We start from the raw sequence: 18,791 nt of genomic DNA, 5'->3' as shown, positions 1-18,791 counted from the left end.
AAAGGCCTCTGTGAAAAAGTGGTCAGGTTGAAACCTTACCAACCGTACTGATGGCTACGGCCCTGTACAAGCAGGTTTGGCTTGAGGAATAGAGTATAGTTCAGTATGGCTATTATAATACAGATAGTTATATAATAGTTAGATAGTAAAGGTTAAAAATCTCAGTAGACTGATGATTTCTATGCATGAATCTATCCAAATAAATTAATCAATTTTAATAATTTCTTTCTTGCTGATTCATTTTACACTTGTTTATTTATCAAAATAAATTTGTCACATTTCTGCATCATTAAGACAAAACTGAATTTACCGTAAAATTGTGATATGTCTGCATGCTATGGTTAATGAAGATCAAATATTAATGTTGATCTGAACATTTTTTTTCTCAACAAGTTAAATTAATATTATAAAAGAATAAACCACAATGTTAAAATCAATAGATACTTGGACCATCTTAGCTTAAGGCAAAGATAAATATAAAAAAATATTATGAATTAAAATTTAAAAAAAGTCTCTTTGCATTTTCAGACAATTCCATAAAAAATATAAAATTGATTTAAAAAAAAGTTGATTAACATTAAAAATACTGATTATACTGATTACTGAACATAATCAAGATGTATTTGTTAATTACAGTTAATTACTTCTAGAATCTAAATAAATTGTTTGATTTGCTATTATTGTTTTGTCTTGCAGGTTGCTGGCGTTGTTGGTAGAGCGGATATATTGGCGTGTTTATTTTTCTTATTAACTATATTCCTCTATGTTCGGTAATAATCTTTTTATTTTCAATATCTGATTAATAATAAGGACTACTTCCATGGTTTAAATACTAAAGTAGGAGAGAGAGCTACTTTAAGTAACTCTTGCAATAATTGTAAATATTATTCTCAATTCATACCACTAGACCACCTCAGCTCAGGTTAGATTCGACCTACAGTTATCTGTTGAGTCCCAACAATTTGGGTTTTTTTTCACATGTTCTCAATGTACCAAGTACAGTACCATATTTAATACCAGAGTAGGGAAAATGTTTTTCATTTTCTCAATTTTTATACATGTTTTGACTGTTAAATGTTGAAATTAACAAATAAATAACAAATAAGATTTTTTTACTGAACACACAGTTATAACTTTATCAAATAATATATAGAATCAACTTCCACGCTTAACCCACTTTACTTGACATAAATAAGTTTTACAAAGTATCTGTAATAACTTAGACAAATTATATCATAAAGTATCATAAATTTTACTAAATGGTACAACTCAATTTTGTAACAAATTTACACATGCCAAATAATTTATTTTAAATGAATGACACACAAACTAGTTGCTGCTATAAATCTCGCTTTTATTGAATAGACTAAGCTAAAAATAATCAATCTTAAAATTTAAATTTAAGAAAGGTTTCTGCTCTGAAAATGTCCTTAATTTAAAAGTCTGAAATTTCAGCCATATTATATTGAAGGATGGATGCGGAGGGGTTACCCCCTAAATATGCCTAGTTTTAGAAGATGTTTTGGCTAGAATAAGTAAAACATATTATTTACATCAAACTAATTTAAGATGGAATTTCAATTGATATCATACTTCAATCGATCAAATCATAAAACGAAATAAGCATGAAAGTCTTTTGGAACAACTAGACAAAAAGCCTAGTTTATTCCAAGTAAATACAACATTGTTGGATAATATTGGTTTGTTCAATTAGGCTCAATTTCGTGGTGTAATTCTACTCATAGTAAAGATACATTGGTTGTTGAAACATATACCTTGATCGTAAACAAGTACGCCTTACAATGTGACACAGTCTGTGTAGATGTTGACATCTAACGTCCTGGTTTCATGTGTCGTACTTATAGCCGACTAGAATTAAATTAGTATTGATGGCGTATGTTATGTGGGATTAAGTTTCCAAACATCAGTGGTTTTGAAATCAACCCGCTGTGTTTTATTACAAATGTCGATAGCTAGATTACCTACAGTATGCTTTGATGCGATTATTCAAACATCTTTTAGACATCAAAATGTACAGTTTTATATGTTCTCAAATATAACTGACCTGTAAATGTTTGTTTAATGCATCATGTTCCCCCTTCTTTCAGACAATCATTCATTAATAGAATTCTAGATTATTTAATACACATACTAATATTAATTAAAATAACCTCATATCTCAAATGTAATTTAAATTATTTTTTTTTAAACTGAAAAAACAAAGCTAACCACAACTAAATTACGACATTAAATTAAAAATAATAATTTCATTATTTTAAAATCGTTGCTGTACAAATCATACAAAGTTATCTTTCTTTCTTAGGAGCGTGTCCACAGATGAAATACCAAGTGGGTTTCCCACCACAACAAGACCAGGATTGTTCCTTGTAGCAATCTTCCTTGGGGCCACGAGTATGCTGATCAAAGAACATGGCGTTACGTGTCTTCTCGTCGTCGTAGCGTACGACGTGATTGTTCTGTGTAACAAAGGCATCGCAAGGTGAACATAAATACTTTATCGAACCGTAAACTTGATTTGTTTTTACACTATAAATTTGATTTGACATTAAATTTTAATGAAATATGTCTCAAGATATTTGATTTCTTTATAGAATGATATTTATTTTCTGAAAATAAACTTGAGGAAATGTATAAGTAATATCTTGTCTTCTTCCATTCTCTCCAGAGATGTAGCTTGATATATTTTGTAATTTACTAGAACCAATTTTTGTTGTTGACTACTCTTGCACATAGAGAATCCTTATCAATGCTGTATCAATTTTATGGAAACCAGCCTTAAATTACTATTCTATATCCACGATAAAACTTTCAATTTTGTTAATGTATAGCCTTCTTAGCAAGTGCTGTAGTATTAATAAATACCCAGCTGCTTGTTCGATATATTAGGCTGAAAAACATCATAATCATGAGGCTTTCCAACATCAATATATTTTTAATAATAACTGATGTTGATAAATGTCCATGGCATTTAACTGAATGTTAATTGAGCGGGCTATCAAAATATAAATGAATGAAATGAAGATGCTGTCGGCGGAAATTTATTTGTTGGAAAATGTTCCAGTGATTGGTAAGTGCTCTGAGAAATCTACTAACCGATTAAACAATAGTACGTTGCACTATAATTTAAACAAAACACATTTGTTGTTTTATTGTTATTGCAGAATTGTGCAGACTCGAAGAATTACGATGGATTGTGCACCGCTGTTGAAAAGAGGAGCTACATGTTTTATCACTGTGAGATATTTATTTTGTTTGCATTTAGATAAACATTAAATAAAACGAAATTAAGCATTATGTTCTTTAAAGTATGAACAGTTGGTCAGCATACAAAGGCAGCCAGTTTAATTAGTACTGTTCATTTAAAATATAAATGAAATCTTACATAAGTCACGCATCCGCTCAACAAACCATTCACTCTGAAGATCAAATCTCATTTGCAATATCCACCTTCCTCAATATTCTTCTTAAATTTCATAAATCAATGTTTATCTTCAATTATGGCTACTAACTTTACAATTACAACGAGCGTCAATAATCAACTCAGTCTTAAAATCTAAGCACCTTAGGCTTCTCGAAAAGCTGTGATGTCATGTCGATCGTATCGTATGCAAGTCTTAACAACATCATGTTTAATCCAACTTTATCCACTTTCGATTATCCTAATTATAGCCTAAATCTTTTAAGATTAGATCAATACTTATTTCTAGTACCTTGATCCCCTAGTATTCCAATTTTCTCACCATACTTTCGCAATTCTCAAATACGATCATGCATGACATTAAAACATGATTTTATTCTCACCTTCTGAGATTACAATTCTTTTCGCAATCAATTTAATTCTCATATGACGTTAGGTATGCATTCTTTATCGCTTGCATGCTTTTTGAAATGGAATTAGAAAGGTGTTTCTTAAGTAAGTAATCTGTTAAAATAATAATCCATATACATTTTTGCGGAGATTTTTAAGACAGAAAATAAATTATTTACGAAACGAATCAACTATGATTAAAAATACAAAATAGTTATTTATCATAGAATAAAATGAGATAGTAATGTGAAACAAATGATAAAACAGTCTCAAGAAAGTGATTTTCTTATTACTTTATAATGATTCTATTTAAAAAATATATATATACACTGTAGGAGTAGCAGTTCTTCCTACTAAAAATTCTAATCAAAGTATTTCATACTCCCCATTATTTTTAATCATGATTTTTTGTTTTCATAGAAGAATATACTTTAAATAGACCAGTCAAAAATGTTTTTTCCCCTGTTTTTTTCAAAATTTGTTGTTGTTTTTAGTTTCAAGGTTAGTAATTTCATGGTTTTTCACAAGCGCCTTGAGCACTTTGTGGATATGTGCGCTTTATAAATCTTATTATCTTATCTTAACTCTGTCTTTCCTGATATCATCACTGTGTGATATACAGTATACAAACAATCAATGTTTATGAGTTGAATAGTGAGAATATTTTTATGAGTTGAATATAACGGTCATGATTGAAATAATGAACATTTTCTTTCAATTCAACAAACCTAACAATCCATTATTTCTTTTATAACCTACTGTACTAAAGTAAACTTTACTCAATGTATTCACTGCTTCCATCTTATATATTTATAAGCATTGCATCATAGATATTATAATTTATATATTTGCATTCTGCATTCTTATAAATGCACACAAACAAACCTAGAGACAGAGAATCAAAAGTAGTAGTTTAATTCAACACTTTAATGAAATTCAAAAAGTGGATGCTATTCAAATTTGTGAGTTAATACAAATTTATTTAATCTATAGAAGAGTCAATGAAATCACTTTGTGTAATGCCGAGAGATTCAGAAACAAAGAAAATAATGAATAAAGAAAGCGGCATTAAATCAGTTCTTAGAATAATAATATTCGAAAAATAAACATCCTAAATCAACAAACCAAATTTAATGATGATTTTCTCTGTTTTTACAATTGTCCCCTTGAAAAAAATAATTTGTAACTTTTTTTTTTGTTGAATATTTTTTTAATGTCACATAATAATTAATATCCGCTTTGAACAAAAATTAGTTGCCAGCCAATGGGTTCTTGGTTGAAATCGACCATTTATTTTGTCATTTTATAAGTGAAAACATAATTTGTTGTTTTTTTTCTTCTACTAAAGTGATTAACTTAACTATAAAAATAAACTATTCAAAATCTGATTTAATTAATCTTTATGTTTCATGTTTTTGGAGACAATACATCTTTAATAAACAAAATATTATAAAAAACAATATCACTTTTAAAAGTATCATCAATTTTTCTATTAAAAACCAGCTCATATTATTTCAATGACTCATAAACAATGGGAATTACTCTCATTCATAAAGACGTATCTGCAATTATCTATTTTCTATCTCTACAGTTATGTTCTTTGTTCATGTTTCGTATTTGGATGATGAAAGGGGAATTACCGCCGTTTTCAGATCAAGACAATCCGGCTTCATACGCGACACATTGTTCCACGAGGTAAATGATGAATGTGATTTCAACGTATAATGTGTGTATCAAATTCCTTAGAAAAATATTGTGTTTAGTAGAGTTGTATAGATTGAATAGTAGAAAGCAAATGTCAGGTCTAAAAACATAAGTTCAAAGGTAGATTTGAAATATAAATGATCTTACCAACTGTAGCTCTCAAGTGGTTAATATGTTAGGTACACATATCAGAGCTTTTGGTTCCAAATCCTGTCAGATGTCAATTTTTTTCTGACAAAACAAATCTCCACTCTCAGATTTGTTGTACTACTGTATTGTTGTATTGTCTTGTGAATGTATTTTCACCTTTATATCAGGACTCTGAACAAATTATCTACAGTATTAAATTAAGATAATAGTAAATAATATTAGGACCTCATAAAATTAAAAATAACAGCATATAAGATTAAATACATAAATGCAGTGATTATGACACTTTTGTAGTAAGCTCATTTTACAGTGCATCGTTAAATAATAGTATATATGCACAGTTAATTTTTAAAGCATTGTTCACAACAGTTTTAAATACAATTTATACATTAATTTTTTTATGTGGCATTTGATTTATTCGTTTTTTCCTTTTTGAAAACCAGTGACAAAAAAAAAAATATTGGACTATTTTTAGACTATGATAATGTAATGATTTGTTGATCGACAATTCAATTATTTATTCATTCAAGAAAAACAGATTCTTGTTTTTACAAAAAGAACTCATTACACAGCTTTCATCGTATTTGTATGTCGTCGTCAAGTTAGTCTCGTCTTATTAACAAAATGAAATCGCCCTGTGGGTAAATTAAGGCTAACAATTGTCATACAGCTGATACTTTGGATTCCGTTACGAGTCGTTAACAACGAGCAAACCACACTACCGAAACATTTGTAAGGAGTCATTACAACTATATAGATATAGTCTTTTTAGAGTTCTCTCAACAGTAACAACTACGTTTAATACACCCTGGGGAAATATTATACTTTTAGCTTTTGTTGTTAATTGAATCTTTATACAGATTTGCTTCTTCGTTATTTCTTGTGTTTTCGGCCAGATTTAGAAAATTAGACCCTGAGGCTGTTTGGTAAATGTATTCATTTGTAATATAGATATGTTGTCTCGTATTTGTTGTTTATATTTGTAATATTTTCTGGCAAAATTATGTGGTATTAATGCGTATTGTATTTTAATAATTATATTTGTTATAACAACCTGGGAACTGCCATGCATCAGTAACATTTTGTCATAATAATTATTATACATATTTAAATATATGATCGAAACGTTGAGAAACTCAGCAGTTCTTTTCAGAATTAATACACGTGGTGTACCGCAAACTTTATATCAACATTTGATTTCACCATGCAAACCTTCAATATATAACAATATATAATTATTATACAATTGATAAAAAAATACAATTTTATTTGTCATATAGAATTGATAATGCAGATATTAATATGTATTTTTTATTAATCTTTATATTGTTTTGATATTACATGACTAAAAAGTTAAAAGGACTTCCGTTTTGAGTCATTTAACCTTCATAAAGATGCAAATAAACTTAAATTAGTTTTCCATTGGGAGAGAGGGGTAATACTGTAAAGCCTACCATTAATTCCGTCTACTTTCACAACAGAATCAGATAATTTAAATCTTGTATTAACTGAACTATAATATGCTCTATTAAACAAATCCAGACCACTTTTATTTAAATATAAATATTAAAACTAGAAAATGACAATCTTTGGGAGGTATGTATTTAATTTTGATTAATTAATTAATTTATTTTTTAACACTTAATACTCAATACTGTAATACTTTAAAATATTCAATTTAAACCAATAAGGGTACTATTGAAAAGGAACTGACCACCCTACTACATAATAAACAGGCTTAAATGTAATGGACTCTAACAGCTCATTCCTCTATGTTCAGAATGAATACAGGACTCATCTTTACCTTTAATAATAGTGCTAGATATATAGGCCTAAATACCTAACACACTGTTTAACAATTTTTTTCCCCTCAGATTTTTGACTTTTTCATACCTGTGTGTGTTCAATGTGTGGCTACTATTATGTCCCCTCATTTTATCATATGATTGGCAGATGGCTAGTATACCGCTGGTTGAGAGCGTTCTTGATATACGTAATCTAGCTACGTTACTTTTCTTTGTGATTCTGGTGGGATTAACAGTGTATGCAATTTTTATAGCAAAAGTAAGTATACATTTTGAGACATTTAATACATACTATCTGTTCTCAAATTTGAACCATTCAATTCAATTCAAAGTGACATTTATTTACTTCAAGAAAAACAGTTAACAAAATGTAGGTAAAAAAATAAAAGATAAAAGCTCAAAAAAAGCAAAATGCTTGTGGAAGACATGCCTATAGACAAAGATGATATTTAAACAGGCAGATAAAAAAAAAAAAAAAAATATCATATACATAACGTAGGTATACAGTGGTTTAATGTTAGGATATCAGCATATTAATTAAGCAGATGATTTCAGGTTAAAATCAGAAAAAACCACAGAAAACTATGCATATAAAAACCCTATTATAGGGACATCTGCAAGTATCCCCTTAATACTGCAGTGTTAGTACATAAATCACCCCTTGTTTGTTTCACGAGGAAATTTTCCTTTAATACAGATATCCCAATGGAGTGTTCTACTGTAGTAATAAAATAAGTAGGGACAAAAATTGTAGGCTAAATTTTAGTGATAATTATTTCAATACTTCAATCGGAAACGTTCCCATATCACACTACCTGATTCGGATTGTATATCATTCAATTTCTGAAATGAATATTACCTTTCAAATTGGCTAGAATATACTTGATGAATATTTCCTAATGTACAAAATGTGAATTCAAGATTCAAGACTCATCTTGAATTTATAAAAACATTGATGGCAATTTCTATTTTATTTAGAAATAGAAAGTGACGTTCTAAAGTAAAATGCAAAAAACCTGAAAAATGTGCATGTACATTTGTTGTTTAGTCATTTATGAGGTATGCTTTAGGAATATTGTGAAGAATGTAGTGAGAAAGACATTTAAATGCTGAACACACATAAAAACACACCTGAAAATACATAAATTGAAAAATATCATTACTATGATATTCATAGTAGACAAATATGTATAGTACAGTATATAAATCCAAAGGCAAATTACTGAAAAAAATTACAATTCTGTGGGTGGATCTCAATGGAGATACAAATAAAGTAAGCAAAAAGCTGTAAAAGCGATAAAGCAAAACATCCAGATTAAAAATGAAGTGATTTTGGTCAACACTAGCCTTTCTTCAGAGCAAATATATTATATATATATATATATTTATATACATTTTTAGGCATAAAGAAACTCTAAATCAGCCAGCAATATACATGAAATTAATTTTTTAACGTTTAAGATGAGGAATTCTGTGAGAATGGGAAAATATCGCAAGATTTTAACCCTGAAACCATAGGTAGACAATCTGGCGATTTAGTAGGGTTCCTTTATGAACTAATTGAGAAATTTAGTAATAGTAGTGGAGTAGCAGCAATAGCTGAACAACATTACTACAGTATTTTGAAAACAATTTATCAAATCTATCATAATAATATATGATTTTCAGCTTATTAGTTTGCGCTGTAAACAAGAGGTCAGTTTGAATCTGGTCAATGGAAATTTTATGATGCCGAGTTTAATTTTGCATATTCTTAATATGTACCTTGTTATTACCTTTATCGATCTATGAATATATCATATCTATTCATGTTTTCAATCTACCATAATATTTTTATAAATTGTTTGTAACTTAGCAATATTAATAACATCTTTGCATTGAAACTTACGGTTCAAGGACAATATAAAAAAAACATGCCAGAAAAAAATGTATTGATTATTAATATCATCTAATAATTTAAAATACAAAACAAATATTCATTCCTACATCATCATATCATACACCATATATTTTTGGAAATGATTTGTGGTAAGATTTAACTAAAAAATTGGATCATCTGTCATCTAAAGATGACATATAGTGAGAAAATCTTTTAAAAATGCATGTTACTACAAGTGTTAGTGATGCCATAATAAAAGGCGATTATGGAATTTTTAATTTTTAAAAGGAAGTGTATTTTTTTCTTTTTCACACCGACTAGAAACTACTAGAGTGTGAATTGTATGCATTGATGTTGAAAAAGCAATTAGAACAGTCAGACGGCAAATGTGTTAAGAACACGTTTTAATAAGCTAGCCAAAAGCTACGTTTAAAGTGGTCACATGACTTGAAACATCATCACTCTCCGAACAGATATCATTGATCTGTTTAAAATGATGCCGAAAGTTTTTGATTTGAAATTAGACAGTTTTAAAAGTATAGATATTTTGTTCCATTTGAGTCTCAGACAAACTTATATCTACAGTATATCTAAACCATTTCAGTACTAGTGTGTGGGGTGCAGCAACAAATGTAGTCCACTTTTGGCTAGCCAATGTAGAGTATCCAAGGGGAATCCGTTCTGTTGGTATGGTATGGTACTTTGCAAACTATACAACTGTCACCTTATACACAATGACGGTATCCAATACACACCAAAGATATGCTAAATGTGACTGTACTTAACTAGCGTAGAACATCGATATTTGTTGCCATGGTGATGGCATTTTGTACGTGGAAGATGATACAAACATCTGCTTGAGGGACTGAAACTCTATGAGTGGACCGTAATGTAGTCCAAAGTCTAAGCTAAAACAATGTAATCTGCCGAAAGTCAAACACTAAATGCCATACAAGGAGCTGTAAAGACTTAACCTCAAGTGTTTGACTGTCACTCTATGTTTTGTATGATATTGTTTTAGGTAATAATGCATTAGGTTTGATTAAAGAAAGACATGAATGTAAAAGGTTTACTAAAAATACATTATGATCAAGGAGTTTATATGACTTGATGGTAAGATCCATGTAGTTGCTAAATAATTGGGAAAACAGAATTTTATTTTTTGAATATTCAATTTTTTTTTACTCTTCTTATGCAGATACATCTATTATTTTTTTCTTACAAGTTATTTTCTTTGAACTTTGACCTCTTAATGTTTACCATTAATGACTGAAAAAGGCAATATATTTGGAATAATCTATTAGATCTGTTACTTCAAATAAAGACAAAAGATATATATTTTGCAGAATAGATTTGCTGTCAAACTAATAATATAACAGGAACATGGGACCTATAAAAGAAAATATATTATTCTTTTTTATTATATTTATTCTTATCCTGAAGCACAGTTTCAGTAAAAAAAAAAGCACTGTGATCTAACGATATCATTAGAATATAATAATAATAAATTTATTAAGCGCCTAATGTTGAGAAACACGTAATCATACTCCCAAACAAAAAACATAACACACAATACACTACAGTACTAACTATAATACATACTTTTTCTCTTAGTTTTTCTCAACGTTCTGTTTTAATGGGTCTGTGCATATTACCCCAGTCATTTTTGGACCAAACACATATGGAAACATACTCCCAAACAACAAACATAACACACAATATATACTAATACATTTTTTGTTTCTTAGGGTGTTTCTCAACGTGCTGTTTTAATGGGTTTAGTAGTACTTGCGATTCCGTTTCTGCCAGCATCCAATTTATTTTTTAGAGTTGGATTTGTAATAGCAGAAAGGATTCTATATATACCAAGGTAAGAACGTAGGTGCTGCCAGAGATATTTGAAGTTACAAACAATCTCCTTTATTATTATTATTATTATTTGCTATTTTTAAGCATACAGTAATTGAACATCAAATTAAGATTGTTTATTAGTATTTATATTTCAGTATAATGCATTGTAGTTAAGATTTTTGTTTGTGAACTTTTTGTTTTTATACACGGCCTTGCAGATAAACAACTGCTAGTTGAGCAAAGTTTCCGTGTTTAAATAAAGCATATTATTATTATTTATATCTGCTTAGCCTGTTTATCAGACCGTAGAGGAGTTAATTCTAATTAGTATAACCTCATTACTTATTAAAACATATGAACTTTTCTGAAATTATCACCATTGTATAATTATCGCAATCAAGTGAGTTAAAAGTAAAAAAATGGATAGAATTCATTTCACTGATATCCGCAAAACATCCGTAAGGAGTGGATTTAATTCCATCAAGCTACATTATGAAAACACCTAGCATATCCCAAGGGGATAAGAGTGTTGATGTCTTCTGGATTCATATGAACAGAGCAGCCTATCTAAACTAAGTATCATATCAGCCTTAAAGATGTGTTTATACTAGGATTTTATATTATAGATAAATCAAATTTGTTTCTGTAAAATGTCAAAGATATTTAAACAGATTTTATTACTTAATTTGTTTTCAGGTTTATATTCTAATAACACTGTGTCGTTTATGTTATAAATATTGTGAACTACCTGTACACTGTAATGGGAAAGATTAAACAAGTTAAAGTAAACTTCTGTAGACAACTGGTACTTTCAAGTCCAGGGTGATGACACCTCCCCCAATGCATGTGCTGTAGATATAAAAATAATCCTAGGCCTAGTAGTATTATGTTCTGTCTTTCTTTTCAGTATGGGCTACTGTATTCTTCTTGTTCATGGTTTGTGGAACTTGTGCAATAAAGTTGGTAAACCACTATCAAGTGCAATCACTTTCTCCGTCCTTTTACTTGTTGCCATGTTTGCATGGAGGACAGTCGTCAGGAACTCTGTGTGGCATTCAAGAGAGTCTCTATTCAGGTGAGGGCTACCAACAGTAGCACTGAAACTTTGTGGTCGCATGCTTACCCATTCCACGTTTCAAATACTGACCTATCATAGCAATACCATCACCTAGCCAAAAGCAAAGACTTAAGCTACGGTAATGTTAGCATGTGAGATCTAGTGGTTTGTTGAAATAAAATTACATATATAAAATTACTATAGTGGCTGTCAAGCATAAGAAACGTATCCACGTGCCCACATAAATGAGTAAATAAATATTGTTAATATTTTAATTATACAAGGTAATATTGTAATGGCCAAAATGGTATGAAAATGTAATGATGTAGATAAGACATATTGCCAGAAATGGTTTGATATTTTATTCCTAACCTAATGAAATAATTATGAACATTAGAGTACGCATCCTGGCAATTAATGTCAACTTCTAAGGCTCTCTTATCAGAACCAATATCTCATTAATGTAGAAATATACAGCTACTTTAGTCGTTTTGGACATTTTGCAAATTTACACGTTTATTTTCGTAAGTCACGTATCAAAACAATCAATTTAAACGTTATAAAGTATATATAAACATCCTGGCTATTAATGCCATTTCTAGGGTCACATTCCTACTTACGAATATTAAGAACATTTTCAACATTCTTACACTTTCTTCAGTATGTCATGTATAGAACAAAATAAAATTAGTAATATGTGCCAAAGGGCTGTTTATGTTTTCACATTGACAAATGTGTTGACATAACTCACAAGAAGGTACAGTACATTGAAATTTTAGAAAAATATTTTAATACAAATTTATGGTAAGAGTCTACAGTGTTCTACTATAACTAAAAAAAAGCAACAAAAGAGTACTGTTAGTTAAACTGCTAAACATTATTTTCACACCAACTAATTTTGCATACAAGGCACGCTACCTATTTGAGGTTGTATGCCGATTTGCCAGCCACTGGATCTTCTAGATCTTATGGTCTAGAAGCTTTCCCACCAAATTCAATTTGACAGTGTGCTACTTTGAACTCTTTTGACACAAAATACTTTCATTTTCCAACAAGCTTTTTCGTTTATCTAACAATTTAAAAAGTTTTTTAAGGATTAAAGAGAGCCTAAAGCCAATTTTCCGAATATGTTCATGCTTACGCATTTGTATTCAAGTTTCCATCTTCCAGATTCCTCTCTGCACATGCATATAAGCTGACGTGGCGATTCGCGCAAACAGATTCACCTAGTGGAAAATTGGGTTTATATGCTCTCTAAAAATTACTGTATATAAGTATTAACTATGGTGTTATGAGTTAAATGACAGACCATCATCACTATACAGTACATTAGTTATTATTTTTACTCCCCCTCACCAAAACAAAGTAAACCATTTTTATACTGGATTTATTCAAACATCATTCAAAAGGTTATTCATGAAATCATGATCACAATGTGAAAATATACAATATACGTTTTAACTATCAAATTCTCTATTGGGTTATTAGTTTGATGTATGTTGGCTTTTGTGAGCCATTGAACATATTATGAATATATTTGCATATTCATTCTACAATTTATGACAAAAAACAATTGTGTGCTTAAGATTGTCAAAAAATCAAAAAGCAATTATTATTTTATAGATTTTGAGCTAAAACTTATTGTCAATATTTTGACAATTTGATAATTTAAGAAGCCAAAAAAATATTACTTCTATGAGGAAAAACAGACAACCTAGACTTAAAAAGCCAACACAAAATGAAATACCAATTTTAAATGAAGTCAAATTATACAATATATTTTCCCAGAATTTGATGTGTATAAATTGAAATTCGAATCACATTGCAAAAAAACATTAAAACGAAAGTACAAAAATTTATTTGACTTGAAGCTAACCAGAGTACAGTCTAATAGTTTATTCATCACATAGACACAAAGTACAAAATCAAATATACATTTTCATGTTTTCAAGGGATGTGATCTAAAAGAATTGGGTGTTCTGTGAATAGCCATTTTGTTGTTATAGAACCTTTTTACCAAATTGAGATTTTTCTTTCTGCTTACCAGGTCTGGTGTTGAGACGTTACCGCATAATGCAAAGGCACACTACAATTATGCTAACTATCTTAAAGATGTGCATAGAACAGAAGAGGCTATACACCACTATAAAATAACACTTAAGTAAGTGCTTTATCCATCCATTGCGTAAGTTTGAGTCGGTGATCTGTATCTGGCAAATCCAAAACACTCTGTCTAGTATCCTTTACATATAAATCAGACCCCTGTTGGGGGGCGTGGTTCCTGTAGTTGCAGAAAAAAAGAGAGAATGTTTGAATGTATGATTTTTAGGGAAACAAGTATTCATATGGATCAGCATCAACCATTTAATACATTCATTAACAACCAGACCCATGCAGGTCTCCTATCTTCATTTGCAAAGTTTGATTGTACAGTATAGTCTTAAATTAGAGGGAGACAAGTATTTATATAAGCATCAAAAATTGAATACATTCAACAGACCCATCACCTACAGTATCTTGATGTAGATGTGTTAGTGCAAAAACTATTGTGTCATAGTGCAACCATATCCTTTCCATTTTCAATGAATAATGAGCAAAAGTTATTTTTTTTCGCATGACAAGTTAATAGCCCCAAATGTGCTATTTATTCATAACTCCCAATTCTTTTATGCATGATAACGAGGTCTAATGGTGAAGATAGCATTGTTCATGCAATATCCTAGGTGTTATTGGGCTTGACTATCAGTTAGCTGATGACATTTTTAATGATACAAAAAGTAATGAGAAAGACTTAAATTATAAGTAAATTGGCCACCCAAGGACAGTGTAAGTCATTATATTTGCTTATGATGATATGTTAATATTGGCCATTTTGACAGTAAAAATCTATGGCCTTTTTTCCTCTTTATTTTGATTTTTTGAGATTGAGATTGTTTTTTGTCATTACTTTTATTTTGGTTTTAAATGGAAATTTCAAAAGCAGATACTTTTATACACATAATGTTATGTAATTTATAAGAAGCTGGCAGTAGCAGTAGCTTGGAGTGTTCATGCTTGGTTGACAGTATCAGGTTCATTTGATTATTTTTAACTGTGCCATAATTTTGTCTAAAGATCGTCATTATCTAAAGGCCCCATTATGGAATCGTAAAGAATCAGTTGGAATAACACAACATCACCCTTATTGTTACACTGTCTTATGTATCATCAAGTGAACTGGATGAGTTAATTCATTCATTTCCTTTATTTTGGATAGTAAATCCATAAACAAAACATACAAAACTCAACCAGGAAATTAACAACTGCATCTTACACAAACACAACCTGGATTGTGGAAGTACATTGACTATGGCCTAAATAAACCATTGCATGAATTCTGTTCTTAAAATTCACTATCCTTCTTAAAGGTGGCAATCCTGTTCACAAGACAAACATATACACAAGATGCTCTACATAAACAAAGTCCTATTACAATTCTTTGGGAGTGGAGTTGTAAAATTGTCATTGTCATTTAGAACATTAGAACAAATCCTGAATAATGTTTTATTTCGATGTTTAAAAATTAAAATGATAGTAAATATACAGTATAAATATATAATTATAGTACTTTTAATCATTTAGATAACAATGGTATTTGAAAAAATCTATTTTTCGCACTTTTAAATGTTGTATTTTTTTATGTTGAAATTTATAAACTGTATTTTAAATGTTAACGATCTATATAATAATGGTATTTTTTAAGAGGTGACAAAATGCTTATTCTAATCTAATTTGTCATACTTTTTAATGTTGTTTTTTTTAATATATAAGTGTTTTAATGATTTTATAATAACGGTATATAATAAGCCAAATTTTTAATAATGAAACTGAATATAAATTTTAACTAACTTTTTAAATAGATTTATTTTAAACTGTATCCATACTTTTATATATCTAAATCAAAGAGCTGCATAGGCAGGATATAGAAAAAAATCAAGATCAAATAAGTTAAAACTGCCTCAATATAGATTTATTTTTACGACATGTTTCGGGCATAGCCCATCATCAGGTGAAGAGAATTGTAACAAAGGATAACATATATAAGTCACAAAATTACATAATAAAACAAATATATCTATGTATCTATGTAACTTTTTGCCTGTTTTTTGATGTATCTATGTAAAGCGCCTTTGAGCATGTTTTTTCATGAAAAGGGCGCTATATAAATGTGGTATATTATTATTATTATTACTAAATGACAGGACTTGACTTCCTCCAATATTCATAAATGAGTGTTTAAGTATTCTCTCTTTTTAAAATGTAATATCCTATCTGTTTTTTCTAGGCTATATCCAAATTATGCCAGTGCTAGTAACAACCTAGGCACATTACTAATCACAGAGAAGCCGGATGTAGCAAAGGCTCTTTTCACCAATGCCATCGTTAACAACCCTCAGCATGCAAGAGCTCACTTCAATCTAGCTAATGTTCTTAGGTAGGTTTAATATGCAATACATTTTTTCAGTAAAAACATAAAAAGACCATTTTTAATTATAATTATAAATTATGAAACTATTGAAGTATAATAGAACCCCAAACAAAAATAAACAAAATAACCTCTAAATGGGGATTTCCCTTTAAAGGCCATTTTTCACAGACGAGCGGTAAACGGTAATAAAAATATAGAATCTATGTTATTCCTTATGACAATTAACACACCACGTATTGTGGCCCCTGTTTGAAGAAGAATAAAGGTATCTCAAAAGGAGGAGTTCTACTGTATTAACAATAGTGAATTCTGTTCATTTAAAGTTACCTTGGATAAAGATGTATTGTTCCCCAAAGCATTTAAAATAAAATGTATAAAATCAAGCTTTTAATAAGCTATTTTGTAGTTTTGATAAAAGTTAGTCTCTGTTGGCAGAGGAAATTGAAAAAAAATAAACAGTTAAATTTAACCAACAACCTATTGAATTCCAGACAATTGGGCTTCTGGTTGAACAAAATTTAAAAAAATATCCAATAAACAGTTAAATTTAACCATAAACTGCCAGGCAATCGGCTTCAGGTTGACTATTTTTTATCTTTATTTGGTTTTATCAGATAATTTGTTGTTTTCAACCAAATTTTTGGTTAAAATATTATTATGGTGTGATGTTGAAATTCTACAAAAAAACTTATTACATTTTCTTGGAGATAATATATTATATTGTTTTTAATTTTTTTTAATGATGTGTATGTGCAGTATGGAGACATGCTTCTTCACGATATGTAATCCACCTAAAAGAAATGTGTGAATAACTCACTCTAATTCTACGATTGTTCCCACAGGGATCAGAAGATCTACGACAAGGCGGAAGCTGAATACAGAGCAAGTCTTCGCATCAATGCAGATTTCAGTGATGCCCACATTAACCTGGGAACATTACTGCTTGACTTAGGGCGCCCTAAGGAGGCCCGTAAACATTATTTGAAGTCTGTCACTCTGTCTCCAGATAATGCAGACACATTCAATAACTATGGCTCCTTTCTGTCTCGTATAGGTGAGAGAATGATATCATATAAAGTAAATTTTGGCTTAAATGAGGCAAATGTTTGATACCGAGGAGTTTCAATGTCTACAGTTGGTTTTTAATTATCGTACTAAAAGTGAAAGTATTTTTGAGAGACTGGAAGGTGTTTGATACACTGTTAGGCCTGCAATTCTTGTATGTAATATGAAAATAAAGTGTTTGTCTATTTTAATTGTATACAAAACTAACTTCCTTGAGTTGAACACTGTTGCGGACATTCTCATACTTTCTTTCTATATTATGTAAATTGTAAATATTATATTTTGTAGATGAATGGACAGAGGCTGTTGAGCAGTATAGACGCTGTCTGTCTTTACAACCTACCCACACAGTTGCTATGGTGAATCTAGCGAGGGCGCTACGTAAGCTTGGACATACTGAAGAAGTTGAAGATCTGTACATTCGGTAATGTTTTTTCTAGCTATTTAAACTTATTTGATAGTATTATACTATATTATGACAAGCAGGAAATATATTTTATCAACATGAAAATTAAATGTAATGATCCATCCCTCATCATGATTCATGATGCTGAATTTTAAATATATAGATTACTTTTGTTATCACCTTTTTTTGGTAATTTCATTTCTGACATCACAAAAGTACAAGAATACAGAATTGTAGTAGTGACTTTTCCATTTCATGAAAATAGAGGGTGTACTGTAATATTTTGCTGATAGCCATTCTTCCGTTATCTATTGATGTACTGCATAGCATCAGTGAACTGCAATAATTATTACCTGCACTCCAAAAAATGGAAACCCTCCTAAAACTGGAAACTCCACAGTGTATCCCCTCATTTGGGACTTTCTTTTAAGTGGGCACTTTCTGTGAAAAGAACAAACATTTTGACACAACAACCAATCCTTATTCAGGGAACACTTCTATTAAGTGTTCCTCCTGTTGGGTCCCGAAGGTGTACCCTTAATAGGGGTAATCACATTTTGTTATTTTGTTTTTTTTT

General features: G+C 29.9%; 1 protein-coding gene across 1 annotated transcript in view; it reads left to right on the top strand.

Moving 5' to 3' along the window:
• The window catches only part of LOC144853444 (protein O-mannosyl-transferase TMTC1-like), a 46,482-nt gene that overhangs the window by 22,855 nt on the left and 4,836 nt on the right, over positions 1-18,791 (top strand). The window contains exons 4-14 of the mRNA XM_078711143.1: positions 697-770; positions 2,324-2,500; positions 3,183-3,255; positions 5,421-5,524; positions 7,558-7,747; positions 11,116-11,237; positions 12,126-12,293; positions 14,323-14,436; positions 16,600-16,749; positions 17,586-17,797; positions 18,097-18,232. Of these exons, the coding sequence (XP_078567269.1) occupies positions 697-770; positions 2,324-2,500; positions 3,183-3,255; positions 5,421-5,524; positions 7,558-7,747; positions 11,116-11,237; positions 12,126-12,293; positions 14,323-14,436; positions 16,600-16,749; positions 17,586-17,797; positions 18,097-18,232 (1,520 nt within the window). The remainder of the gene's footprint in view (positions 1-696; positions 771-2,323; positions 2,501-3,182; positions 3,256-5,420; positions 5,525-7,557; positions 7,748-11,115; positions 11,238-12,125; positions 12,294-14,322; positions 14,437-16,599; positions 16,750-17,585; positions 17,798-18,096; positions 18,233-18,791) is intronic.

Source organism: Antedon bifida, chromosome 1 (assembly GCF_963402885.1).
Source record: "Antedon bifida chromosome 1, ecAntBifi1.1, whole genome shotgun sequence".
NCBI classification, from domain to species: Eukaryota; Metazoa; Echinodermata; class Crinoidea; order Comatulida; family Antedonidae; genus Antedon; species Antedon bifida.
Note: the sequence above shows the minus strand (reverse complement) of the source record. Positions and strands in the feature narration are given on the sequence as shown.